This window comes from Anopheles merus, chromosome 2R (genome assembly GCF_017562075.2).
Source record: "Anopheles merus strain MAF chromosome 2R, AmerM5.1, whole genome shotgun sequence".
Lineage (NCBI taxonomy): Eukaryota > Metazoa > Arthropoda > Insecta > Diptera > Culicidae > Anopheles > Anopheles merus.
In genome coordinates this window covers 21,664,347-21,691,488 of record NC_054082.1, presented here as the reverse complement: position 1 = coordinate 21,691,488, position 27,142 = coordinate 21,664,347, and the positions used below count along the sequence as shown (strand labels likewise).

General features: G+C 44.8%; 9 protein-coding genes across 9 annotated transcripts; 5 read left to right on the top strand and 4 right to left on the bottom strand.

The window, feature by feature from the left end:
• Positions 1 to 192: 192 nt before the first annotated feature.
• LOC121588248 lies at positions 193 to 1,704 on the top strand. The gene is made up of 3 exons (XM_041905975.1): positions 193 to 255; positions 324 to 1,424; positions 1,501 to 1,704. The coding sequence occupies exons 1-3, from the start codon at positions 202 to 204 to the stop codon at positions 1,702 to 1,704; spliced, it is 1,359 nt and encodes a 452-aa protein (XP_041761909.1). The 5' UTR covers positions 193 to 201.
• A 32-nt stretch (positions 1,705 to 1,736) lies between these two features.
• On the bottom strand, positions 1,737 to 3,487 carry LOC121588246 (cytochrome P450 4V2-like). The gene is made up of 5 exons (XM_041905972.1): positions 3,127 to 3,487; positions 2,803 to 3,058; positions 2,622 to 2,748; positions 2,394 to 2,543; positions 1,737 to 2,327 (listed from the first exon to the last, which is right to left on the bottom strand). Exons 1-5 carry the CDS (start codon positions 3,470 to 3,472, stop codon positions 1,737 to 1,739), a joined length of 1,470 nt encoding a protein of 489 aa, XP_041761906.1. The 5' UTR covers positions 3,473 to 3,487.
• Positions 3,488 to 3,631: 144 nt separating this feature from the next.
• Positions 3,632 to 7,154, bottom strand: LOC121588245 (cytochrome P450 4C1-like). The gene is made up of 5 exons (XM_041905971.1): positions 6,786 to 7,154; positions 6,434 to 6,692; positions 4,742 to 4,868; positions 4,497 to 4,664; positions 3,632 to 4,427 (listed from the first exon to the last, which is right to left on the bottom strand). The coding sequence occupies exons 1-5, from the start codon at positions 7,135 to 7,137 to the stop codon at positions 3,846 to 3,848; spliced, it is 1,488 nt and encodes a 495-aa protein (XP_041761905.1). The 5' UTR covers positions 7,138 to 7,154; the 3' UTR covers positions 3,632 to 3,845.
• A 3,813-nt stretch (positions 7,155 to 10,967) lies between these two features.
• Positions 10,968 to 13,040, top strand: LOC121590402 (the record flags this gene model as incomplete). The annotated part of the gene is made up of 3 exons (XM_041910058.1): positions 10,968 to 11,021; positions 11,090 to 11,518; positions 12,867 to 13,040. Coding segments are annotated over exons 1-3 (657 nt in total), but the record flags the coding sequence as incomplete, so codon positions are not given.
• LOC121588251 lies at positions 13,037 to 13,938 on the top strand. The gene is made up of 2 exons (XM_041905979.1): positions 13,037 to 13,658; positions 13,735 to 13,938. Exons 1-2 carry the CDS (start codon positions 13,044 to 13,046, stop codon positions 13,936 to 13,938), a joined length of 819 nt encoding a protein of 272 aa, XP_041761913.1. The 5' UTR covers positions 13,037 to 13,043.
• Positions 13,939 to 13,951: 13 nt separating this feature from the next.
• LOC121588247 (cytochrome P450 4V2-like) lies at positions 13,952 to 15,721 on the bottom strand. The gene is made up of 5 exons (XM_041905974.1): positions 15,361 to 15,721; positions 15,037 to 15,292; positions 14,856 to 14,982; positions 14,628 to 14,777; positions 13,952 to 14,561 (listed from the first exon to the last, which is right to left on the bottom strand). The coding sequence occupies exons 1-5, from the start codon at positions 15,704 to 15,706 to the stop codon at positions 13,971 to 13,973; spliced, it is 1,470 nt and encodes a 489-aa protein (XP_041761908.1). The 5' UTR covers positions 15,707 to 15,721; the 3' UTR covers positions 13,952 to 13,970.
• Positions 15,722 to 15,865: 144 nt separating this feature from the next.
• Positions 15,866 to 18,203, bottom strand: LOC121590396 (cytochrome P450 4C1-like). Its single transcript, XM_041910049.1, has 6 exons — positions 18,180 to 18,203; positions 17,691 to 17,868; positions 17,339 to 17,597; positions 16,981 to 17,107; positions 16,736 to 16,903; positions 15,866 to 16,665 (listed from the first exon to the last, which is right to left on the bottom strand). Exons 1-6 carry the CDS (start codon positions 18,201 to 18,203, stop codon positions 16,084 to 16,086), a joined length of 1,338 nt encoding a protein of 445 aa, XP_041765983.1. The 3' UTR covers positions 15,866 to 16,083.
• Positions 18,204 to 20,804: 2,601 nt separating this feature from the next.
• LOC121590391 (cytochrome P450 4c21-like) lies at positions 20,805 to 23,361 on the top strand. The gene is made up of 5 exons (XM_041910042.1): positions 20,805 to 21,156; positions 21,319 to 21,701; positions 21,769 to 21,948; positions 22,030 to 22,602; positions 23,347 to 23,361. Exons 1-5 carry the CDS (start codon positions 20,805 to 20,807, stop codon positions 23,359 to 23,361), a joined length of 1,503 nt encoding a protein of 500 aa, XP_041765976.1.
• Positions 23,362 to 25,064: 1,703 nt separating this feature from the next.
• On the top strand, positions 25,065 to 26,819 carry LOC121590376 (probable cytochrome P450 313a4). Its single transcript, XM_041909998.1, has 4 exons — positions 25,065 to 25,416; positions 25,509 to 25,891; positions 25,959 to 26,138; positions 26,217 to 26,819. Exons 1-4 carry the CDS (start codon positions 25,065 to 25,067, stop codon positions 26,817 to 26,819), a joined length of 1,518 nt encoding a protein of 505 aa, XP_041765932.1.
• The last annotated feature ends 323 nt before the right edge of the window (positions 26,820 to 27,142 follow it).

Below are 27,142 nucleotides of genomic sequence, written 5' to 3'. Positions count from 1 at the left end.
GTTCGTACCACTCATCGTTGCACTTTCGTTTCGAAATGTGCAAGTAATTTCTAGCAACGCGCTCCTATGATATTATCAACCACCCCTGATTGCATGATGTCGATGCAGCATTCGTTTCCGGAAGTCACTACCGTTCCATCAAAACTTGATTCACTGGTGACAAACCGGCCCACTTTACGGTTGAGCAGAGCACCAGCCGCAATGGATCACCATAAGCCATTCTGCGTATTGCTAGTGCTGCTGCTATATGGAAGTGTAAGTTGTCAAGTCGCAATTTTACTATTCTTCAACGAATAGAGTGCCATAATTCCTTCCAATTTTAGCTACCGGCATACGGTACCATATCTCCCAAGGTCATCGCCCTGCAGCAAGTGCTCTCCAGCGAGCTACAGACACTGGAACGTAACGCACTGCTTACGGGTCCGTTGCACGTCGAATCATCCTCCGATGGAAGTGCGATTAGTCGTCTCCGAAGAACGTTTCACGAATTCGAACGTCAAAATCAGGAAAGTATTACCGCGATTTTGAGGGTGCTGGCACTGATCGATCATACGCTGGAGAACACCATTCAGGACTGTGAAAAAGTGTTCCAACTTCCGTCGCTCTACAGTGAGAATGTATTGTTTCGCGACGTTACCCGACCGCTGCTGCTGCTGGTGGAACAGCTCTGTCAGCAGGTTACCTTGAAGGACTTTGCCCATATAGAGTCGTCGTTGGAGGCGGTAGAACTGGCGGCCACCCATTACCGATCCCGGTTGGATGAGACGAAACGCAGCATGCAGGTTGTGTTCAACGAGCTGGATCACATTATGGGAACGTTCTCAGCCCCATTACAGCTAAATGCGCTGTACGATCAAATGGAACAGGTAAATGCAACAATCCGTAGTTTGATTGCAAGTGCGACAGTCAGCTTGCTCGATAGGCAATACGCTATCAGTGACATGATTCTTCCCACATCCGAGGGGAGTAACGATATGTTTGTGATTGTTGAGAGCTTTATGACGTTTTTGGCGAACGAAACCGGTATTTTGTCGGAGGATCTAGCCGAACAGCTGGACGATTGGTTCAATGAAACGACGAACTTGATTAACATCGTAGCGGAAGAAGTGTCTGCCATACCGCAAACGCTAATGGAAGCTCCTATCGAAGCGTTTCTGAGGCAGGAAAGCTCACTCAAATGTTTGGCGGAGTACAACAACAAAAACGCTGTGGAGAAAATGTGGATTGGATTGGATCGAATTCTGCAGTGCTTCCACATTGGTAACGACACCGAGCGCCCGTTTGACATGGCGAAACAATTACTCAGCTTAGCGGACAGGGACATTCAGCTCACTTTGGAAGAGATTTTGGAGTGCCATCAGAGCACCTTGCGCGTCGGTTACGATGCGAAGGTTTATGATGAGATGGCAAGCTGCTACGAAATGGTGAGCATGCATATTTCGTCGCTGAGCCAAATCAGCACAACTGAACAATTTTAACACCAATTTGAACTCTTTTCAGTCCAAACCGATTCTAGAAGCAATGCAGGAGTATGTTGACTCGAAGATGGATGAGATTTACTTTCATGTTGAGCTTTCAATGTACTTTAACGAGCTTAAAATGGAATCGTGCGTTTACTATCGGGCGAGAGAGATGATGTTGGACGTGTCCGAGGTCAACCAGCGCTATCGAAGGTGTAACGAAGAAGGCCAAATAGAGTTCTAAGGAATAACTGATGGAACATGTTTGTAATTCCTTTAATCACTTTCAACTCTACGCTCGAACCGTATTGAATATCCCTGTTCCTGCTTTAGAGCTATATCGAATCGAAACTGCATCTGCTCCATAGTTAACTCGGTGTGAAGCTCATACCTCCGAACGATCTTGCACAAAATAATCTTCATAATCTGCATGGCGTACCGTGAGCCAATACAATTGCGACTCCCTGTGTTGAACGGCATAAAGGCACAGCCCATTCTATTCTTGCACCGTTCGGGCAGAAATCGATCGGGATCGAACCTCTCCGCATCGGCACCCCAGAAATCCTTTCTACGATGCAGTGCAAATAAGCTCACGACTACCGTTGTACCGCGCGGAATCAACTGTCCCTCGACTGTTAGGTCTTCTTGGGCTTCGCGTGCCACCGTTGCGCCCGGAGGAGCTAGCCGTAAGCTTTCCTTGATCACACACTCCATGTAGCTTAGCTGTTTCAGCTTTTCCTCGGTAATGGGCTCATCGGCACTGTAGAACACATCGCGCAGCTCCTGGTACAGCTTTCTCTGTACTGCAGGATGCATCGCAAGGAATAGGCACGTGTGACCGAGCGAATGTGCCGTCGTATCATTACCCTTGAAAGGAAAGGTGTCAATCATTAGAAATTATAGGAATACACATCTCTTACGCCTGCTACATACAGCACCGACGATGGAGTAGATGTTTTGTACGATTTCTGTATCCGACAGTGGACCGTCCTCATTTACCGAAAGCAATCGATCCAACATGGCCGGCGAATCGTTCGCTTCGTAGAACTCATTTTCCAAGGCGCTTCTCCGGGACGCAACAACCTTTGCAAACCAAATATTTCGTTAGACATTTTTCTCTAATACTTAAACTAAACTAAGGAATTAAAGCATACCACCTACCTTATCTACTACGCTATAACACGCCGCCCTGGAAGCGGATTCTATTTTGCAATTGTTTGTATGCTTGTAGACCCAGTCGATGTGGTGCAGTGCATTTATCGCTCGAGCAGATATCATCTGAAATAATCTATGGAAAAAAATATCGATGCAAGTGTGCTGATGCATCCGCATGCGTACTCACATGTCTAGATTGTTTAAAATATGCTTCGCCTCCCGCTCTTCTACTACATTTGCTCCCAGGGTAGTGGAAAATATCACATTAAGCAAACACTCGCTCAAAACCGGAGCCAACGAAACTGTTGAATCATTCGCCACCATTGCCTCTAGCTTGGACATCAAATTTTCCGCACACATTACGAACAACGGTAGCGCATTGGCCACCTTGCTCGTGCTGAAGGCAGGGCTCATCACTTTTCGGTACCGCTTCCAGTTTTGATCTAAAACAATCGAATAAAATCGTCTAACACCACCCCGCTATGCATCTTCCTCAGCGACAATCACATACATTTGCGAGTCAAAATTCCCTGCTCAAGCTGCACAAAGCTGTAGAAAAATGGCTTATCCAAGCACTTTGGATGGCTCAACACCGACTCGGCCAGCACTGGATGCGAGGTGCACAGCATCAGCTGAGGTCCGAGCCAAACTTTGAACCACCGATCGAACTGATTGAACGGTTGCACCACATTCTGGAACAGTTTGACCGGTGACTTTTCCAGGAACGATAGGCCGTTCCCTATTAGTGGATAGCAAGGCTGAGCACAGGGCACGTCCTGTGCAAACCGAGCGCGCACGACACAGGTGTAGTAATAGCAGACACACGCGGCGATGAGAAACAGTGCTATTGCAAACATTCTGTTCAAGTTGACGGTTCGAATGCAACTGAATCGTAGTAGTTGCGCTGCTGTATGCGCTGTAGATGCTACTAGTGGGTTAAGGATAACAAGCGCATGCATGTGTGTGCGTGCATGTACCGATGCAGTGCGTGTGAATAGATCATGATTTATCTCTTTATTAGAATGCGTACGCTAGCGCACTGCTGAGAATATTCACGGAACTGAGATTTAATCAAATGTTCAACTAGAATCTAATGTCTAATGTCCAACATTCACTCACGTTATGGTTGCTGTTTAGTATCTCTCTCTCTCTCTCTCTCTCTCTTTCTCTCTCTCTCTATCTCTCCCTCTATCTCTCTCTCTTATATTCATACACATAAACACACTGCACCTACATCCGCTTCTCTACCTGTACAAAATATTCTGACTCAAGCTTCAGCGTCAGATCGAACCGGAACTGCAGATCGTTCATTTGCAGATCCGACCGAAGCCGCAACCGGCGCAGTATGCTGGACAGCATCACCTTCATACTGAGCATGGCGTACCGTCCGCCGATACAGTTGCGCGAACCGGCACTGAACGGTATGAACACGTTCGCGCTTCTGCCTTCGCTTCGCTCCGGCAGAAACCGATCTGGGTCAAAAACTTCCGCGTCCGGGCCCCAAATATCCTTACGACGGTGCATTGAAAATATGCTCATCACTATCAAACTGTCACGGGGTATGTGTACACCAGCTATCTCAATGTCCTTCATCGTTTGACGTGCAATGTTCGGTCCGGACGGGGCTAGCCGAAGGCTCTCCTTGATTACGCGCTCCATGTAGGTCAGCTTCTTGAGATCCTCCACCTCAATGTCCTGATCGGGATCGGGAAACACGTCCATCACCTCGCGGTACACGCGCTCCTGTATCGCTGGGTGCATGGCAAGGAACAGACAGGTGTGTGTCACCTGCAGTGCGGTAGTGTCATTGCCCTACGGTGGAACCATTGTTGAGCTGTTGTGGATAACGAATGCTTTGTAACATCGATTCTCCACACTTACCGCCGCTATCATCGAGTAAATGTTGTGCGTAACTTCGATGTCGGTAAAGGGATTTCCGTTGTGCTGGGCCACCAACAGCTGGTCGGCAAATATGAGTGGCTTTTTGTAGTCCTCACACTCATCCTCAATAGCGGTAGCGTTTATGCGAGCCTTTGCCTTTTCAATTACCTATTCAATAAAGCATACAGTCCGTTGTGATTATTTCTGTGAGCGTCAATTTCGCCGCAATCATGAATAGGCCTCACTGTTTCGAAGAAACGATAGCAAGATGTGCGAAGCTCAGACTCCTCAATGCAGTCCCGCGAGAACCGATACAGCAGCTCGATGTAATGATGAATGTTGAGCATACGTTTTGCCACCAGCTCGAAGCATCTAAAAAAGCTCGCTCAAAATGCCGGAACAGGAAACAGGAAAGCAAAGGAAAATAGGTAGCGGACGACGCAGCCAAACAACAGCAACAGGAGTCGTAAAGTATATGTAAATGAAGTAATGTAAATTGAAAAATTAAAAAAAAAAAGCTTATAGTGAAACATAGGAAAACGGATTGTGGTTAAATGGTAGATTTATCTTTAACGGCATTTTTTATGAGCTTAGTTGGGTTCCTAATAAATACCGTGGCTTGTCTTCAGGCCCGGACAACATTGGTTATCCAATGCTTCAAAATATCTCATACTGGTCCAAAACAGCCCTCCTTCAGATATAAAATAATTAATATTTGGTGTCGTGATCGCACATATACAGATTTCTTTGGAACTCTATCTTCTAACCATTCTTGCATGTCCAAGAGAATGGTGTTACCTAAGGGTGAATTCTCTCTCCCACTCTTTTTCTGATTAGTGTGTTAGTGTATAAGTGTATTAGTCTCTTGCAACTCATGCCTAGTAACATTAAATGTGTATTTATGCTGATGATATTGTACTTGTCTCTGCGTCTAACAATAGAACTGAATTACGCACAATTTTACAGGAAGGAGTTGATGTAGTACAAAAATGGTTACATTGGATAGGTTACACAATTTCACACTCCAAATCCAAAATACTTGAAATCTACAAGAGGTAATATCATATTTTAAAACCCGTACACATACTCGTAACTCAGCAAAACCAAACACACGCACCGCTGATATCTTAGAAATGACTTTTGATCGCCTCTTAACATTTAAATCACACACTGTACGTGTTAAAACAGAAGCGAAGAATCGTATTGATCGTATTACCGTAGTGCCGGTCGACATCGTGCCTCCCGTCAAACACAACTTCAAATCATCAATGACTGGCTTATTAACTAACTACTAACCAACTACTGGCTTATTAACTACTCTACGGCATTGCAAATAGTTTCCACGCAACGGGAAAATTTCCAAAAGCTAATAGCACTACTCTACCATACCGCCATTCGTTAAGCTACTAGGGCTTTCGTCACAAGCCCCATAGCATAACTTCTATGTGAAAGAATTCTCTTCAAATGTCAACTTCAAACTCTCCTCCACATCATAACCGACAAGATAGTAACAGCTGCTGGATGAATTATGGAGAAAATATCAAGGCCGTTGCCCTCATCCAAAGAGCAAACGCTGATTTCACCACGCGAACATCACAAATACTTCCCTCAGTCACCAAACTCATCCAAATTGATAGTCATCTGTGGTACTACCGCTCCCCACAAATCTAATCAGCTTCGAGCTGGTTGCAATAGTCTCACTGTCAACTGTCATTTGGCTGAACTTGTTCTGCAAAAATACCATAACCAATATCTAATCTACACTGACGGATCAGTACAAAACGGTTCCACTGGCTGTGGAATCTACTCCAGCATCAACAAAAGTGCCATCCAAAAAAGAAGATTTTAATCAAATTACTGCTTAAAAGGGACGAATGAGAAGAATTGGCTCACAGTCACTATAAAAAAAGTAATAAAAAATCCCTCGAATCGCTTACCGGTCGACATTTTCAATGAACGTTTCCTTGCCTGGCTGCTCCATCACATCGCAGCCGATCGTCGTTCCGCACACCATTTCCAGCGTACATTTGCTAATGAAAGGGAAGATGGATATCGACCGGCCGACGTCACCCACACTTTGCTCCATTTGCTGCACCATCTGCCTGGCGCACTGCACAAACACCGGAATAAAGCTGTTCAGTATGCGCGTGTTGAAGGTCGGATTGAGCGCTTTCCGTTGCGTTTTCCACGGATGATCTATGAAGGAACGGAAAATAAACACACGCATCACTTTTATTTTCCTTTTCACCAACGCTCCCACTGCCAATCCTCATCACGCTATGTCCCTACAGTGTCCCGCAAAGATTCCGTGCTCCAGCTTCACAAAGTCGTAGAAAAACGGTTTCTCCAGACAATCGGGATGGCTAAGTACTGCATTCATGATGTGCGGATGCGAGGTAGCCAGCACCAGCTTTGGACCGAGCCATATTTTAAACCATCCATCATACTGCCGGAACGGCTGCAGTAACTGATTGAACAGATCAACGCGTGACTTTCCGATGAAAAGCTGCGCATTTCCTATGATGGGATAGTACGGCTGCATCACCGGCAGGTGGGATGCAAACCGATGGCGCTGTACGATCCACCAATGCCACAATCCGAAGGCTGCTAGCACCAAAGCCACCAACCAAAGCCACCACATTTTGCTGATCCTTACACTTGCACTGCTTTGCACTGACTGGCATGTAAACAGGGCGCTAGTGGGAATATATATTCCCCATCTATCTGGCCGCAGCCAGTTCCACGGGTTCTAATAGTACCACGAGCGAACGTCGCACTGTCGCACCAAAGTTGAATAGCATTGTGCGTCTGGTTCTCGGCGACAAAACTGTGCAGGCACAATGCCGACACTGAATGCATTTGCATCTTTCTGAGACGCGCTCAACCTACGCGGGGAGAGATGGGAGGGCTGCAAATTAAATAGACCATCAACCCTTATGAACTTCCGCTAATGTTGGTTGACAGTAGGGATCAGGGTAAGAACATCGCTGCAATGATGCAAACCAAGGGATCAACAGTTGAAGGCAGAGCGTGGAGAGAGTGTGTGCTGTGCTGCTGCATCTAGGCAGCAGCATCAGCAGTAGCGTGCACTTGACGAAAGGAGAATTGTTGATTGCAATACAATAGCCGGTCAAGGTGTGTACCAACACAGAACAAGTTTTAGTGCATTCCCCTACTCAATCTCGTTCGAATTGGGCACCGAATTATTCATTATTAGTTTTCACAATCGAATGTGTTCTCCGCCTTTAGCTTATCAACCTGCTTGCTTTATTGTAACACCCGAAGGACATATGGCAGCGGTGCATTCCGCCGCGTTTGGCGAGGAAATGTAGGCGAGAGGAAACAACTCGGAATTCATTCCAGTAGCTCAGTGTAACCAGGCAGTTGGCTTACGATAAAGTTGAATTATGATTCTGAATACCGGATATCGCTATTTACATTTGCAAATCGAGTGCAAACTCTTTCCAGCGAGGAGGCATCGCACTGGGTGTGAAATGTAAGGCACAACCCATTAGAATATGTAACTGTAATGCATAGCTCTGAACCGGTGTAGTATTAGTCTTGTGTTGTTGTTTTGCTTTCGATGCGGTAATAGTGAGCAGTACAACAAAAATGCAATCGAACTGTTTTGCGTTGCAGCAGAACAATCCGACTAGCAAATGGAAGCTTAAGTGATCGGAACATTTCAAAAGTTTTTTTTTTTACAATTTATTAAGTTTTTTACGGTTCTTTTTTCGGTATGATCTTCACAACAACTTCCGATCGTGCTTGATCGCTCCGCCCTTGTTTCCCTTTTTTATAGCTATCCTATCGTTTTCTCTTTTGCACACTCCACTCCACACACTAACTATAGTTTATCATCTATTAATCATGGCGATTTGTTGTTATGTTCGAACATAGTTTCAACGTGTGAGCAAGCGTTTAAGTCGTTCAAACAGAAAACATGAAAAAAATCAATTTCCTCCTTGAGCGTTATAAAACTAGAGATATTAGTTCTAAAGTCATAAAGCTCGCTGGTATCTATTTTGACAGCCGAAGTCGGGAAGGCGTCCCATGGTCTTGAGATAAACAGGCCTATCATATATGTCGAACGACTGTCAAGTCCGTCGAAAGTTCCAGAATCGAACGGGAGAATATTTGGTATCATATTCGCCGTTCTAGCCGATATAGGTTTCGTCTACTTTTTTGTTCTTGTCACATTTTGCCAGTTAGGCAAAGCAACCGGCGGACGACGTAGGAGTAAATACACTAATTCAGCACTTCTTTTAAATCAATAATTTCCATATTTTGATTACAAATGGGTTAAATGTGAGACATCAAAGTGTTATTGGATATGTGTTGAGTATAATTACAAATGTAGACTGCACTCACAATTCATCTAATGGTTGAATTTGCAACAACTTGATCTTTACAGAAAATTACTTGAATCTGCCTCGAACGAGATATATGATACCAATTTAAGCTTCATCAACTCGAAACTGCCGGCGGAAATGCAATTCATCAAATGAAAATAATCTGTCGAGTGAATTTTCTTGAATGCCAAACGCAATATGATAGACATGATAGTCTAATGAAAAAATGGGAGTTGATGAGCAACGGGTCCGGTTGGCTCCAACGTGTCCGGTCGTCTCTGGACGGCTCTGACAGCTCTGGACGGCTCTGAGCGGAATTCTCGGTTTTATTTAGCCATGAATCTGAAATAGGGTAGCAATGCTCGGAAGCGATTTGGAGCCGTGGGTGTGATTCCGATAACCCATCACTACTCCGCATGACTCCAATTCCGGGCGACTCCTGGTAACTCGTGACGACTCCGGACGACTCCGACTTCGGAAGGAACTAGTGGTTACCTTTTTGCCTGTGTCAGAATCGAACTAACAATAGTCGGAGTCGGATCAGAGTCGTCAGTACGCTCCAGGGAGCACATCACTAGTTTGGATACATTTGTCCTTCCGTGCCGTCCATCTGTCGTGCCAAACACCCTTAGAATTCGATCATCACTTTAGACTCGCACTCGACCATGACACTCGTGTGTGTGTGTGCGCCTTAGTAAAACTTTATGCTTGATAAATGCGTAAAATCGAATAATACCGTTTTGACGCTTCTCGAACAGACGATACCGCGGCGAAACAATCAACCTAGACGAGCATAATCATGTTATAGTTGCAACGAAACGCCATGTAGTGAGTGGGTGTTCGTATAACTTCCCCCTAGCAGTACATGCGCTTTCAATGCAGTCGAATGAAAATTATACACCCAGATGGAAGGCGCGAACGTGCGTTGTGTTTATTGTTCAATGCTTTTTTCTGTTACAATCTTCATTTGTGTAAGTGTGAGCAACACGCAACAGAATGCGGCTTCAACTCACACAACCGGACCCAAATGGATTAGATCATTCTATGATTGAGCATTCTGTGTTTACAAAAACGGAACAGATTCGTTATCAAAATCGGAAATAAGTCGGAGCAACAGATTTCAATGTTTGGGTTGCGTGTACTTCCGATAATAAGATAATGAGATGCGACTTCCTTGTGATGATTGTGATATTATTTTTTGCAAAAAAAGCTCGTTCACCTTGTTTTGGTCGAAATGTAGAGTGAATATATTGGAAAACAAACGAAACTGTACCTATCTTTATACAGAATCAATAAAAATATATTTTAAAAATACATCATAAAACCATACCCAAACAATTTTGTTACTTTGCCGCGTTCACTTTTACTTTTACACCGCAAATGTATGATTTGAAGCTTCTTTCGCTTATTGGATTCAGCTAATTGTTGGTAAACTCCGCCCCGATAGCGAAAATCACAGACATGCTCATTTGCAAGTCAAATAGGTTAAACTATGGTCACCGGGCGTTGTATCAATATTAGCAACAACGATCACACACACGTGTGCAACTTTTATTGAAGTGTTTGAACGCGCTAGCATAATGAAGATGGTGTGCTTTTACACAATTCACTGGACGGTTATTAAGCAACGTTTACAAATTATCCAACCATGACAACAAGGTGTCTGCTACAAGATTCACCTTCTATTCCAAACTTTTGTGCAGCAGAGGTTGCGTTTACCTAAGAAAACTTGTGTTGCATTGTGTTATCTTTTCTTATCCATTCGCAATATTTCGTATCAATTTATTATGCAAATTGTGAAATAAAGCAATCACTGTACATACATATAAACCTCACTGATGCTCCACCAGAAACACTCACTGAAGAATGACAATTGCTCATGATGAGCTTCGCATTAAGTACATCCCAAACCGCAATAGCTCACGTTTGCACCACTCACACTTTCGTTTCGAAATGTGCAAGTAATTTCTAGCAACGCGCTCCTATGATATTATCAACCACCCCTGATTGCATGATGTCGATGCAGCATTCGTTCCCGGAAGTCACTACCGTTCCATCAAAACTTGATTCACTGGTGACAAACCGGCCCACTTTACGGTTGAGCAGAGCACCAGCCGCAATGGATCACCATAAGCCATTCTCCGTATTGCTAGTGCTGCTGCTACATGGCAGTGTAAGTTGACAAGTTGCAATTTTACAATTCTTCAATGAATAAGGTGCCATAATTCCTTCCAATTTTAGCTACCGGCATACGGTACCATATCTCCCAAGGTCATCGCCCTGCAGCAAGTGCTCTCCAGCGAGCTACAGACACTGGAACGTAACGCACTGCTTACGGGTCCGTTGCACGCCGAATCATCCTCCGATGGAAGTGCGATTAGTCGTCTCCGAAGAACCTTTCACGAATTCGAACGTCAAAATCAGGAAAGTATTACCGCGATTTTGAGGGTGCTGGCACTGATCGATCATACGCTGGAGAACACCATTCAGGACTGTGAAAAAGTGTTCCAACTTCCGTCGCTCTACAGTGAGAATGTTTTGTTTCGCGACGTTACCCGACCGCTGCTGCTGCTTTTTTTTTTTTTTGTTAAAACGGGTTTTTTATTTTGTTTCAAAATTAAACCCTCCCGCTCCCCTACATTTTACCCGCGAGGGCTTACCCTGCAGGGGGTTTCATGGCTTAATGGCCAACCTTTTGTCCGTGCGAAAAGCACCTTCCATGTTTTATTTCTATTTCTAAATTCAGCCGAAAAATTCACTCATTCCCCTAAATAGGGCGCTTTTTCACGCTCGATGCGTCGCTGTTTTTACGTGCATACCACGCCTAGCGGGAGGCAACTTCTGCCTCGACCGCGGCGGCTTCTTCCGCGGCGTTCAGGCCACCGTCCGTGGCCTCGTCCTCCTCGTCGATTGCGCGGTTGCGCATGCCAGATGGTCCGGCTGCGAAATCCGCGCGTTCTCGGCCGTCATCGTCATTGTTTATCGCCCGGCCGGACATCCCGAGAAGACGACGGTTTCGTCTCCTCTCCCTGAACCGCGCTTGACGCTCACGAAGCGCTGCACGTCGCTGAGCGGTCCGTGGTGAAGCTGGTGGGGTTGGGGGAAGTCCAGCTCGACGTTCTTCCCGCCGGCGTGCTGTTGCTGCTCGCCGGTTGGCGTTGCGTCGCTCGTTACGAGCCCGCCGCACTTCCGCGCGTTGGGCCTCCAGCTCTGCTGCGTCTTCGTCCTGACGCTCGATGACGTTAGCAGCCAATGCTGCCCGCTCCTCGTCCCACGCTCGCTGCAGTTGGGCCGTTATTCGCTTCGCGGCTTCGCAAATACGACTCCAGCTATCGGCGTCGCGCAACAGGTGCCGCTGGAGGGTGTCCGGACAGACAGGGTCTGGACCTCCCTCGCCGAGTAGCTCCTGTCGAACTGCCGCAAAGCGTGGGCACTCGAAGAAGGCGTGCTCCGCCGTCTCTGGGACGCCGACGCACAACTGGCAGTCTGGGGACGACGTGAATCCATTGTGGCACAAGTAGTCACGGAAAAATCCGTGTCCGGACAAAACCTGTGCCAGATGGAAAGTCATATCTCCATGTTTCCTAGACTGCCAGTCGCCGACCGATGGAATTACACGGTGCGTCCACCGCGTGTGCCGGCTAGCATCCTGTTGCAGTGCGTCGGCATCCCATTCCTCCTGCCAGCAGTCGATGGTAAACTGCCGCTCAGTCGCCCGGATGTCCTCCCTCGTTGCAGCACGGTCTGGAGCAAGGAGCTGTTGATGGACCCGGGCATCCTCGTTGATGAGGTGGCATATCGGTACGAGTCCAGCGAGCAGGGTGGCCGTCTCATACCTGACGGTACGGAATGCCCGTGCCACCCTGATGGCGGCTTTTCGCTGTACTCGTTGCAGCATCCGTCGGCACTCACGCACCCGAGTTGCCTCCGCCCAGACGGGAGCAGCATACCGCAACACCGATTCTGCCACATACGCCAGCAGCCTTGACTTGGCCGTCCTGGGGCCGCTGTGATTCAGCATGAGGCACCGCTGCTGCTGCTGGTGGAACAGCTCTGTCAGCAGATAACCTTGGAGGACTTTGCCCAGATAGAGTCGTCGTTGGAGGCGGTAGAACAGGCGGCCACCCATTACCGATCCCGGTTGGATGAGACGAAACACAGCATGCAGGTTGTGTTGGACGAGCTGGATCACATTATGGGAACGTTCTCAGCCCCATTACAGCTAAATGCGCTGTACGATCAAATGGAACAGGTAAATGCAACAATCCGTAGTTTGATTGCAAGTGCGACAGTCAGCTTGCTCGATAGGCAATACGCTATCAGTGACATGATTCTTCCCACATCCGAGGGGAGTAACGATATGTTTGTGATTGTTGAGAGCTTTATGACGTTTTTGGCGAACGAAACCGGTATTTTGTCGGAGGATCTAGCCGAACAGCTGGACGATTGGTTCAATGAAACGACGAACTTGATTAACATCGTAGCGGAAGAAGTGTCTGCCATACCGCAAACGCTAATGGAAGCTCCTATCGAAGCGTTTCTGAGGCAGGAAAGCTCACTCAAATGTTTGGCGGAGTACAACAACAAAAACGCTGTGGAGAAAATGTGGATTGGATTGGATCGAATTCTGCAGTGCTTCCACATTGGTAACGACACCGAGCGCCCGTTTGACATGGCGAAACAATTACTCAGCTTAGCGGACAGGGACATTCAGCTCACTTTGGAAGAGATTTTGGAGTGCCATCAGAGCACCTTGCGCGTCGGTTACGATGCGAAGGTTTATGATGAGATGGCAAGCTGCTACGAAATGGTGAGCATGCATATTTCGTCGCTGAGCCAAATCAGCACAACTGAACAATTTTAACACCAATTTGAACTCTTTTCAGTCCAAACCGATTCTAGAAGCAATGCAGGAGTATGTTGACTCGAAGATGGATGAGATTTACTTTCATGTTGAGCTTTCAATGTACTTTAACGAGCTTAAAATGGAATCGTGCGTTTACTATCGGGCGAGAGAGATGATGTTGGACGTGTCCGAGGTCAACCAGCGCTATCGAAGGTGTAACGAAGAAGGCCAAATAGAGTTCTAAGGAATAACTGATGGAACATGTTTGTAATTCCTTTAATCACTTTCAACTCTACGCTCGAACCGTATTGAATATCCCTGTTCCTGCTTTAGAGCTATATCGAATCGAAACTGCATCTGCTCCATAGTTAACTCGGTGTGAAGCTCATACCTCCGAACGATCTTGCACAAAATAATCTTCATAATCTGCATGGCGTACCGTGAGCCAATACAATTGCGACTCCCTGTGTTGAACGGCATAAAGGCACAGCCCATTCTATTCTTGCACCGTTCGGGCAGAAATCGATCGGGATCGAACCTCTCCGCATCGGCACCCCAGAAATCCTTTCTACGATGCAGTGCAAATAAGCTCACGACTACCGTTGTACCGCGCGGAATCAACTGTCCCTCGACTGTTAGGTCTTCTTGGGCTTCGCGTGCCACCGTTGCGCCCGGAGGAGCTAGCCGTAAGCTTTCCTTGATCACACACTCCATGTAGCTTAGCTGTTTCAGCTTTTCCTCGGTAATGGGCTCATCGGCACTGTAGAACACATCGCGCAGCTCCTGGTACAGCTTTCTCTGTACTGCAGGATGCATCGCAAGGAATAGGCACGTGTGACCGAGCGAATGTGCCGTCGTATCATTACCCTTGAAAGGAAAGGTGTCAATCATTAGAAATTATAGGAATACACATCTCTTACGCCTGCTACATACAGCACCGACGATGGAGTAGATGTTTTGTACGATTTCTGTATCCGACAGTGGACCGTCCTCATTTACCGAAAGCAATCGATCCAACATGGCCGGCGAATCGTTCGCTTCGTAGAACTCATTTTCCAAGGCGCTTCTCCGGGACGCAACAACCTTTGCAAACCAAATATTTCGTTAGACATTTTTCTCTAATACTTAAACTAAACTAAGGAATTAAAGCATACCACCTACCTTATCTACTACGCTATAACACGCCGCCCTGGAAGCGGATTCTATTTTGCAATTGTTTGTATGCTTGTAGACCCAGTCGATGTGGTGCAGTGCATTTATCGCTCGAGCAGATATCATCTGAAATAATCTATGGAAAAAAATATCGATGCAAGTGTGCTGATGCATCCGCATGCGTACTCACATGTCTAGATTGTTTAAAATATGCTTCGCCTCCCGCTCTTCTACTACATTTGCTCCCAGGGTAGTGGAAAATATCACATTAAGCAAACACTCGCTCAAAACCGGAGCCAACGAAACTGTTGAATCATTCGCCACCATTGCCTCTAGCTTGGACATCAAATTTTCCGCACACATTACGAACAACGGTAGCGCATTGGCCACCTTGCTCGTGCTGAAGGCAGGGCTCATCACTTTTCGGTACCGCTTCCAGTTTTGATCTAAAACAATCGAATAAAATCGTCTAACACCACCCCGCTATGCATCTTCCTCAGCGACAATCACATACATTTGCGAGTCAAAATTCCCTGCTCAAGCTGCACAAAGCTGTAGAAAAATGGCTTATCCAAGCACTTTGGATGGCTCAACACCGACTCGGCCAGCACTGGATGCGAGGTGCACAGCATCAGCTGAGGTCCGAGCCAAACTTTGAACCACCGATCGAACTGATTGAACGGTTGCACCACATTCTGGAACAGTTTGACCGGTGACTTTTCCAGGAACGATAGGCCGTTCCCTATTAGTGGATAGCAAGGCTGAGCACAGGGCACGTCCTGTGCAAACCGAGCGCGCACGACACAGGTGTAGTAATAGCAGACACACGCGGCGATGAGAAACAGTGCTATTGCAAACATTCTGTTCAAGTTGACGGTTCGAATGCAACTGAATCGTAGTAGTTGCGCTGCTGTATGCGCTGTAGATGCTACTAGTGGGTTAAGGATAACAAGCGCATGCATGTGTGTGCGTGCATGTACCGATGCAGTGCGTGTGAATAGATCATGATTTATCTCTTTATTAGAATGCGTACGCTAGCGCACTGCTGAGAATATTCACGGAACTGAGATTTAATCAAATGTTCAACTAGAATCTAATGTCTAATGTCCAACATTCACTCACGTTATGGTTGCTGTTTAGTATCTCTCTCTCTCTCTCTCTCTCTCTCTCTTTCTCTTTCTCTCTATCTCTCCCTCTATCTCTCTCTCTTATATTCATACACATAAACACACTGCACCTACATCCGCTTCTCTACCTGTACAAAATATTCTGACTCAAGCTTCAGCGTCAGATCAAACCGGAACTGCAGATCGTTCATTTGCAGATCCGACCGAAGCCGCAACCGGCGCAGTATGCTGGACAGCATCACCTTCATACTGAGCATGGCGTACCGTCCGCCGATACAGTTGCGCGAACCGGCACTGAACGGTATGAACACGTTCGCGCTTCTGCCTTCGCTTCGCTCCGGCAGAAACCGATCTGGGTCAAAAACTTCCGCGTCCGGGCCCCAAATATCCTTACGACGGTGCATTGAAAATATGCTCATCACTATCAAACTGTCACGGGGTATGTGTACACCAGCTATCTCAATGTCCTTCATCGTTTGACGTGCAATGTTCGGTCCGGACGGGGCTAGCCGAAGGCTCTCCTTGATTACGCGCTCCATGTAGGTCAGCTTCTTGAGATCCTCCACCTCAATGTCCTGATCGGGATCGGGAAACACGTCCATCACCTCGCGGTACACGCGCTCCTGTATCGCTGGGTGCATGGCAAGGAACAGACAGGTGTGTGTCACCTGCAGTGCGGTAGTGTCATTGCCCTACGGTGGAAACCATTGTTGAGCTGTTGTGGATAACAAAAGCTTTGTAACATCGATTCTCCACACTTACCGCCGCTATCATCGAGTAAATGTTGTGCGTAACTTCGATGTCGGTAAAGGGATTTCCGTTGTGCTGGGCCGCCAACAGCTGGTCGGCAAATATGAGTGGCTTTTTGTAGTCCTCACACTCATCCTCAATAGCGGTAGCGTTTATGCGAGCCTTTGCCTTTTCAATTACCTATTCAATAAAGCATACAGTCCGTTGTGATTATTTCTGTGAGCGTCAATTTCGCCGCAATCGTTAATAGGCCTCACTGTTTCGAAGAAACGATAGCAAGATGTGCGAAGCTCAGACTCCTCAATGCAGTCCCGCGAGAACCGATAGAGCAGCTCGATGTAATGATGGATACTGACCATACGTTTCGCGACGAGCTCGAACAATCTGAAAAAGCTCGCACATAGCGTCGAGACGGCAAACAGAGAAACAAAGGAAAACGGGTTGCGAGTAAACAGTAAATGAGTAAACGAGAGCAACAGGAACCGAAATGTAAAAAATAGCACACAGGGAAACAAAGGAATATGGATTCTGGTTAAACAAACAGGACAGCATCAAGAAACAAAATCTTAAAATAGCAAACAGGAGAACAGGTTGCGGACCATTCGCATCGCTTACCGGTCGACATTCTCAATGAACGTTTCCTTGCCTGGCTGCTCCATCACATCGCAGCCGATCGTCGTTCCGCACACCATTTCCAGCGTACATTTGCTTATGAAAGGGAAGATGGATATCGATCGGCCGACGTCACCCACACTTTGCTCCATTTGCTGCACCATCTGCCTGGCGCACTGCACAAACACCGGAATAAAGCTGTTCAGTATGCGCGTGTTGAAGGTCGGATTGAGCGCTTTCCGTTGCGTTTTCCACGGATGATCTATGAAGGAACGGAAAATAAACACACGCATCACTTTTATTTTCCTTTTCACCAACGCTCCCACTGCCACTCCTAATCACGCTCTGTCCCTACAGTGTCCCGCAAAGATTCCGTGCTCCAGCTTCACAAAGTCGTAGAAAAACGGTTTCTCCAGACAATCGGGATGGCTAAGTACTGCATTTATGATGTCCGGATGCGAGGTAGCCAGCACCAGCTTTGGACCGAGCCATATTTTAAACCATCCATCATATTGCCGGAACGGCTGCAGTAACTGATTGAACAGATCAACGCGTGATTTTCCGATAAAAAGCTGCGCATTTCATATGATGGGATAGTACGGCTGCATCACCGGCAGGTGGGATGCAAACCGATGGCGCTGTACGATCCACCAATGCCACAATCCGAAGGCTGCTAGCACCAAAGCCACCAACCAAAGCCACCACATCTTGTTGATCCTTACACTTGCATTGCTTTGCACTGACTGGCATGTAAACAGGGCGCTAGTGGGAATATATATTCCCCATCTATCTGGACGCAGCCAGTTCCAATGGGTTCTAATAGTATTACGAGCGAACGTCGCACTGTCGCACCAAAGTTGAATAGCATTGTGCGTCTGGTTCTCGGCGATAAAACAGTGCAGGCACAATGCCGACACTGAATGCATTTTCATCTTTGCAAATTAAATGAACTTTTGGGGCACTGCAAATTAAATGAACATCTTTTAGTATGAAATTTCATACCACCCAAGAAACATTTCCTGCACCCTTTTACTCTTAAACATGTCTAAAAAAGCTCTATTATGAGCGTACTAAGCCACATAGTTAAACACGTCTTTTGAAGTTGCTAAACAGTCTTTAAAGTTGTAAAACCTTTAAAACATTCTGAAGATGCGTATGAGACTATCTGTTAAAACTAAAATTAAGGTTTTGATGGCTGGCTTTAATCAACTTGCAACCGTGTTCTTAAGCATGCTTAAGATTTGTTTTATTTGATAGAAAGGCATCAATATCAACTGATCTTATGAAATGTAAATTAAGTATTGAAACGAACGATGAAACGAACTCGGAACAGGCTATACAAGCTGTACCCGAGATACGCTATTAACGCAAAATGTGGAGAAACCGAGAATTTCTAATTTCAGCGTAAGTTGTACTTCCTTGTTTCTTGCTTTAAGATATTTTATTTTCATTTCGTTTTACTTGTATTGGGTGATTTTTTTTTGTATTGGGTTATATTGGGTGGCACAACAACCGTTGTCGGTCAAGGCCTGTACACCACTAGTGAGCTTGGCTTTCAGTAACTTATTGATTTACCCATAGCAGGATAGTCAATCCTACGTATGGGGGGCATGTTACATTTGGGGCTTGAACCCATGACGGGCATATTGTTAAGTCGTACGAGTTGACGACTGTAGAACGAGCTCGGTCATCATTGCGGGAATAAACTGCAATAATTATTATGCTTGTAACCGACCAAGAAGAAAAAACTGATCTCGACAGCGCGCGCTTTCAGTGTTTCAACAGTGAAATTTTCATGTCATATATTTCTATATTTCTACATTATATTTTATGTCATAGACGAGTGATGGCAGCAAACAAATATCCAGTCGACATTTAGCAAATAAATTAGAAACATTATTATAACTTCATTATCATGACTTCATTACCGTTCCAAGAACATATCTTTAAAAATAGGCAACAATTTTGGTATTTTATTTGCGCTTCACATCCTAGAGGTCTACGTTATGGTTGATTAAATGGTTATAACAAGTAATCTGAACAGAGTTCTGTAGATGGGCCCTTTCAGTCTTAAGTGGATTTTATTATAGTCTTATTAGATCAAACAATACATGAATGATCTTATGAAAAAGGAAGACTCAATTAAGTAAGCAAAACAACATCTTTCAAACTATGATAAGATTTAAAATGTTCCTTGGGCGTTGAACACTTCCCACACAAAACACAACACAAAACAAACCTTACATCGGATTGTTAGTTTTACGACTACCACGATTATATACTGTTGCTTTTTACAACGATTGTCAAAAAGCTTTTTCATAAGGAATCTGCAATTTGACTGATTTGACATTACTTCATAGTAGCATATTGTAGGTATGTCTCAATAATGTTTCAGCCGTCAAGGCTTTTGTACTATTTTGACTAGCTACAAACATTTTTGCCACCAGCTACTACAAATTTTGAACCTTCCTTAGATGATACAATTATCGAATATAAACAACAGAACAGAAAAGAATATTTCTGTTTTTCTAAAACAGATTTCTAAACAGAACGATTTCTAAAATTTAAAACCGATAAACCATGTAATGATACAAGTCAGGCACAGTTTTACTATTTAATTAAAACTTGTAAAATTGAGTATCAATCAGTTTTAGCGTGACCTTGGAAACTTGGCGACCTTGAGGTTGACTTTGAGTTCGAGCAGGAACCCGAATCTGTTCCGCATCAGCACCCCTCACATCTGTTCTTGCTCTGATTGTACAGTGCAAAAAAGTAAACGTAAAATGTTGTACCATTTGGTAAACTGATGCTGTTCACCTCAGTTGCATCAGTGAAAAACACCACTGCAACCTCAGACTTTTCACAGCGAACAAATCTTGATGACAATTTAAATTTACACATAATAGTGCTGCTCTCAATACTAGAATTAATGTTTGCTTCTCATTTGAAGATAGTCTGACGCTATCAACGATGCACTTCTCCAACGATAGTATCATGTAACACTTTAGCTACAATTTAAATAACATAACGACAACTACATAGTCATGTAGAAGCTGCGTGGCCAAATAGGATTTATTAAAAAGTCAGAGCGCATAAATAAGCGCATAAATGCATCGACTTCTATTAATAACATACAAAACAAGCTATTATTTCTCTGAGTTAACCTGCTCTTTTAACTTCTCTGCTTGCTTACCCCCCCCCCCCCCCCCCCCCTCTCTCTCTCTCTCTCTCTCTCTCTCTCTCTCTCTCTCTCTCTCTCTCTCTATTTATCATCTCTCTTTATTTGTGGCAAATCACACTCCTTGCAGAAGGACTTCTCCGCTTTTTAGAAAGGCCTGCTCCCATGTCTGCATTCTGCTATCGGATGCTGCGGTCGTGCTTTACAGAAACGTTACTGAACACTTCAAGACACCGTTGAATCTCGGCCGCATTTAGTTTGTGACTGTCGGTCGGACGAGAAGGAGCGAAAATGTTCTTCATACCTGCACTCATCCTGCTGCTCGGGCTTGTACTCTATTGGAGCAAGCTCTCCCACCAAACCAGTGTCCAGTTGTTCGCCAAAGATATTCCCGGTCCCCGGTCTTATCCGCTCATCGGTTCGGCTCATCTGTTCCTGGGTTCGGACGAGCGAACCTTCAGTGTAATAAACGAGCTGTTCCACAAATACGGAAGCTTTTTCAAACTATCGCTCGGCCCCAAAACGTTCCTGTGTCTGTCCGATCCGGATCTTATTCAACAAGCGCTCACATCGAGCGCCTGTCAGGATAAAGCGTTTTTCTACCGTTTTATGGAGCTCGACTATGGATTGATTTCGTCTCGCTGTAAGTTTCGCTCTCAAGTGTGTGTGTGTGTGTGTGTGTGTGTGTGTGTGTGTGTGTGTGTGTGTGTGTGTGTGTGTGTGTGTGTATGTGTGTGTGTGTTACGAAGTGATTGCAAGTGAAATATTCTAAAACACACAATCGTTGTGCCGCTTATTCCTCCAGATACCGATTGGAAGCTGTACCGAAAGTCGCTTAATCCTGCCTTTAACCAACGCATCCTTATCAGTTTCATATCGATCTTTAATCGATGCTCGGAAGTAATGGTAGCACGCATGTCGAAGGAGGCAGATCGTAGACAACCGTTCGACGTGCTTCATTACACCGCCCAGTGCGCGCTGGAGATGATATTCGCTAGCTCCCTCAAGAGCGACATTACGGACGATGCGCAGCTGCACGAGGCTTGCGAAGCCATCCAAAATATGTGCAGCATCATGAGCAGCCGTATGTTTAACGTACTGCTTTACAGTGACCTGCTGTTTACGTTAACGCATAAGTACCATCAGCTGCAAAAGTTCAAGGTCAAAGTGGAACGAGTGGTAAATCCGGTGAGTGTAACTTTGATAACGCTCAAGGGTTTGCAATTTTAATGTTCTTTGAATGCTATCGATGCAGATTTTATACGAAAGACGAGAGAGACTTTCCAAGCAGCGATTGGAAATCGCACAGTCAGAGGACGAGGAGCATTACCGGAAGCCGATGGTTTTTCTTGACAAGTTGCTGCACATGCAGCGAGGCGGTCAAGACCTGGAAATCCAGGAGATTGAAAACCATCTTAACAACATCATTGCAGCGGTGAGCTATTGTTTGTGTACATGCAATTATGCCATTGTTTCTTTCATTTTCATCATAAACATGTTTACATTGATTGTGCAGGGCAGTGATACGACAGCCAGCCAAGTCGCATTTATTCTACTGATGCTCGCAATGCATCCCGAGGTCCAAGATCGGGTCCACGAAGAAATCATCTCCATCTACGGTAGTGCTGACTCGGACCTTGCGTACGAAACCATTTCGGCACAAACGTATCTCGAGCAGGTGATCAAAGAAACGATGCGAATGTATCCTGTGGGCCCAATCATCGGGCGACAAACGATCGAGACGGTAAAGCTGGGAGATGTGATCGTCCCACCCGGGGTAACTCTGCTCATCAACATCCTTTCCGTGCATCGCAACAAGGAGCTGTGGGGTGAGCGGGCGCATGTGTTCGATCCGGATCGATTCGATCCTGCACAATACGATGCCAAGAAGCAACATCCCTTCAGCTACATTCCGTTCGGTGGAGGTCCTCGAAACTGCATCGGCTATCGGTACGGGATGTTTGCCATGAAAATTATGGTAACGCAGGTACTTCGCAAATACCAACTGTCTACACCGCTCACGCCAAGCGATTCACTAAGACCGTTCTTCGCGATAACATTGAAGGTTGGTACGGGTCACAGCATATGCGTAAAGCGTAGAGCAAATGTTGTACTTTAGCTTTTAATCAAGAACAACATGCACCGCATATATGTTCATGTTAATGTTTGTGTTTGTATTTGTTATGTTTGTGTTGCATCAAAATAAGGATAAGAAAAATAAAACAATAAAAATCAAATTATATCTCAAACAGCACATTATTTTATTCTTAATTTTCACTCAGTAACAATGGCTCAGCCGTTTTGAATGATATGATGACTGCGTCATTTTAATCCTAGAACGCAAAGGATGAGTGTTGGAGTTAATGCAATATTTATGGGTTGGTTTCTTTTATTTTTTTAATCTATCTAAAAATGGATATAGTCCTTCAACGATAAACCATGTCGATTAGGTGTATGAGTACAAGCACAGTACTATTTAATCAAAACTTGTAAAATTTACCATTAAGTATCAATCAGTTAACGGATCGATTTCAACATTTTCATCCCCACGATAGCTTGCCGACCTTGAGATTGACATTGAGTTCGGACTGGAACCCGAATTTGATCCTCATTCGCTTCCCACACATCTGCTCTTGTTCTGGTTGTACAGTGCAAAAAAGTGAATGTAAAGTTTTGTTGCTTTTGGTAAACTGATGCTGTTCACCTCAGTGGCATCAGCGATAAACACCACTGCACAGTGGGGAAAGAGCGGTCGAAAATATTATTTGCTTTTATTCTAAAATAAAACAACAATGTTCTATTCTTGTTCTAGCATCTTTTTTATTACAAACAGAAAAAGTCGTACTAAAAACAACATTTTTCAACTTTGGTAATGAATTAAAAATGTATACTTTTGTATATCTTCAATTTTTCTCCAAACCTCATTTTACTTGTGGTCAACATGCTGTCTAAAATTCAGACTTATCATTTAACCTCAATTGTGGAAAAAATGCATTCAAACATGTCTGGAGCGCGCGCTGTTGCACGGTGCGCAATACAAAAATCATTCACCTGCACTACCGCACAAACGATAGAACGCCCTATACTTGGCGCTGCAGCGTGTTTGAGATTTTAATACTTTCTGAAAATCCGCAGTATTTTTTATATACATGACATTTTGTAACAACATATCCAGAAACCGTAAAACATGTTTTGTATCTAACGCGGGAGGTTTCAGCGGTATTGACGATGATATATTCAATGAACTATACGACTTAAAAGCTGCTAAGCGGAACTATAACCTTAGATCATAGAGAATTGACAATATTGGATAAAAAAATTTATTAGAAATATTTTGTTTTCTTTAAAAATGTTGACCGAGATAAAGTAGTTGCTCAAATCATTATTTTCTTTTAATTTTAAATAACTAATTGTCTTATGTAGGGTGCTATGAGTAATTGTAAAATTGATGATACCTATTTATTTTTAATTACTTGGTTTATGAATGTTTGAAATTTTGTGTTGGTTATTTTGTGCGTTTTAATATTAAAATCAATACAATGATTCTCAAATATAACACTATGTTGATGACTATGCTGACGACGATTGTATTCACCGATTGAAATATGTGTCTGGGGCGATGTACAGCAAAGGGATACAGGTTTTTTACTAATTAGGAAGAATTTGGCACCCAATATAAAGACTTTCTCTGGAGTTTGAAGACCAACACCTAGAGTATGACGCAATGACCCCCTTGCTCAGTCTTGTTATTGGGTCGAATGTCTATATATTGTGTGCCAAAAAATTTCTTACATGTAAAAAAAAACCTGTAAAAACACTGTACAGTGGCGCAATTTGGATTTCCAACGCTTAAGATCCAACGCTTACAATAATGACTTATGACCGCGGTTTGTTCGAGCCCGCCCTATAGTGCACTGCAGCCTGTATGTGTGGTGCTAACTTTTCATCAGCCCTCGAAAAAATCGTGAAATAAATTTAAACTTAACAGTACTGTTCTCAGGACTCGAATCAATTTTTACCTCTTATTTGAAGACATTCTGGTGCAATCAACAAGTTTGTAATACGATGCACTTCTCTCCCACGATGGTAACACTAAAGCTAAAATTCAAATACCATAACGAAAGCTAGATAGTCATGTAAAAGCTATGTGACCAAATATAATTTATTCAAAAGTTAGAGTTCACAAGATCTTTTTTTTACAAACCCTATTTTACATGCTCATAAGACTATGCATAAGCGCATAAATGCATCGACTTCTATTGATCACATACTATTTTTTTTTTTATTTCTATTTTTTTGACCTGTCCGTTCGATTTCTCTGCTTCCGTTCTCTTTCATCTCAATTTATCATCTCTCTCCCTTTACTTGTTGCAAATCACACTCCTTGCGGAAGGACTTCTCCGCATTTTAGAAAGGCCTGTTCCCATGTCTGCATTCTGCTATGGGATGCTGCGGTCGTGCTTTACAGAAACGTTACAGAACACTTCAAGACACTGTCCAATCTCGACCGCATTTAGTTTGTAGCTGTTGGTCGGACGAGAAGGAGCGAAAATGTTCTTCATACCTGCACTCATCCTGCTGCTCGGGCTTGTACTCTATTGGAGCAAGCTCTCGCACAAAACCAGTGCCCACTTGTTCGCCAAAGATATTCCCGGTCCCCGGTCTTATCCGCTCATCGGTTCGGCTCATCTGTTCCTGGGTTCGGACGAGCGAACCTTCAGTGTAATAAACGAGCTGTTCCACAAATACGGAAGCTTTTTCAAACTATTGCTCGGCCCCAAAACGTTCCTGTGTCTGTCCGATCCGGATCTTATTCAACAAGCGCTCACATCGAGCGCCTGTCAGGATAAAGCGTTTTTCTACCGTTTTATGGAGCTCGACTATGGATTAGTTTCGTCTCGCTGTAAGTTTCGCTCTCAAGTGTGTGTGTGTTACGAAGTGATTGCAAGTGAAATATTCTAAAACACACAATCGTTGTGCCGCTAATTCCTCCAGATACCGATTGGAAGCTGTACCGGAAGTCGCTTAATCCTGCCTTTAACCAACGCATCCTTATCAGTTTCATATCGATCTTTAATCGATGCTCGGAAGTAATGGTAGCACGCATGGCGAAGGAGGCAGATCGTAGGCAACCGTTCGATGTGCTTCATTACACCGCCCAATGCACGCTGGAGATGGTGTGCGCTAGCTCCCTCAAGAGCGACATTACGGACGATCCGCAAGCGCGCGAGGCTTGCGGAGCCATCGAGAAGATGTGCGCCATTATGAGCAGCCGTCTGTTCAATGTGCTGCTTTACAGTGACCTGCTGTTTACGTTAACGCAAAGGTACCGCGAGATGCAGAAAGTGAGGGCTACGTTGGGACGAGTGGTAAATCCGGTGAGTGTAACTTTGATAACGCTCAAGGATTTGCAATTGTAATATAGTTTGAACGCTACCGATGCAGATTTTGTACGACAGACGAGAAAAAATATCCAAACATCAATCGGAAATCGCACAGTCAGAGGACGAGGAGCATTACCGGAAGCCGATGGTTTTTCTTGACCAGTTGCTGCACATGCAGCGAGGCGGTCAAGACTTGGAAATCCAGGAGATTGAAAACCATCTTAACACCATTATTGGAGCGGTATGCTTTAGTTAATGTACATGATATAATATTATTTAATTCAACTTCATTGTGCACATATGTCCATTGATTGTGCAGGGCAGTGAAACGACAGCCAACCAGGTCGCATTCATTCTGCTGATGCTCGCAATGCATCCCGAGGTCCAAGATCGAGTCTACGAAGAAATCGTCTCCATCTACGGTAGTGCTGACTCGGACCTTTCGTACGAAACCATTTCGGCACAAACGTATCTCGGGCAGGTGATCAAAGAAACGATGCGAGTGTATCCTGTGGCTCCACTTATCGGACGGGAAACGATCGAGACGATAAAGCTGGGAGATGTGATCGTTCCACCCGGGGTAACGCTGCTCATCAACATCCTTACCGTGCATCGCAACAAGGAGCTGTGGGGTGAGCGGGCGCATGTGTTCGATCCGGATCGATTCGATTCTGCACAATACGATACCAAGAAGCAACATCCCTTCAGCTACATTCCGTTCGGTGGAGGTCCTCGAAACTGCATCGGCTATCGGTACGGGATGTTTGCCATGAAAATTATGGTAACGCAGGTACTTCGCAAATACCAACTGTCCACACCGCTCACGCCAAGCGATTCATTGAGACTGTCCTTCGCGGTAACGCTCAAGGTTGGTACGGGCCACAGCATATGCGTAAAGCGTAGAGCAAATGTTGTACTTTAGCTTTTAACCAAGGAAAACTTACAACGCATGTATTGTTATGTTAATGTTTCTGTTTGTATTTGTTATGTTTGTGTTCGATCAGGATAAGAAAAATAAAATATTAAAAACAATTATATCTCAAAAAGCGCATTATTTTATTCTCAATTTTTACTCAGTAACAATGACTCGGACGTCCCCACGATAGCTTTGGCGGGACATCAAACTTGGCGACCTTGAGGTTGACTTTGAGTTCGGACAGGAACCCGAATCTGTTCCGTATCATCTTCCCTTATATCAGTTCTTGTTCTGATTGTACAGAGCAAAAATGTGAAAGACAAAATTGT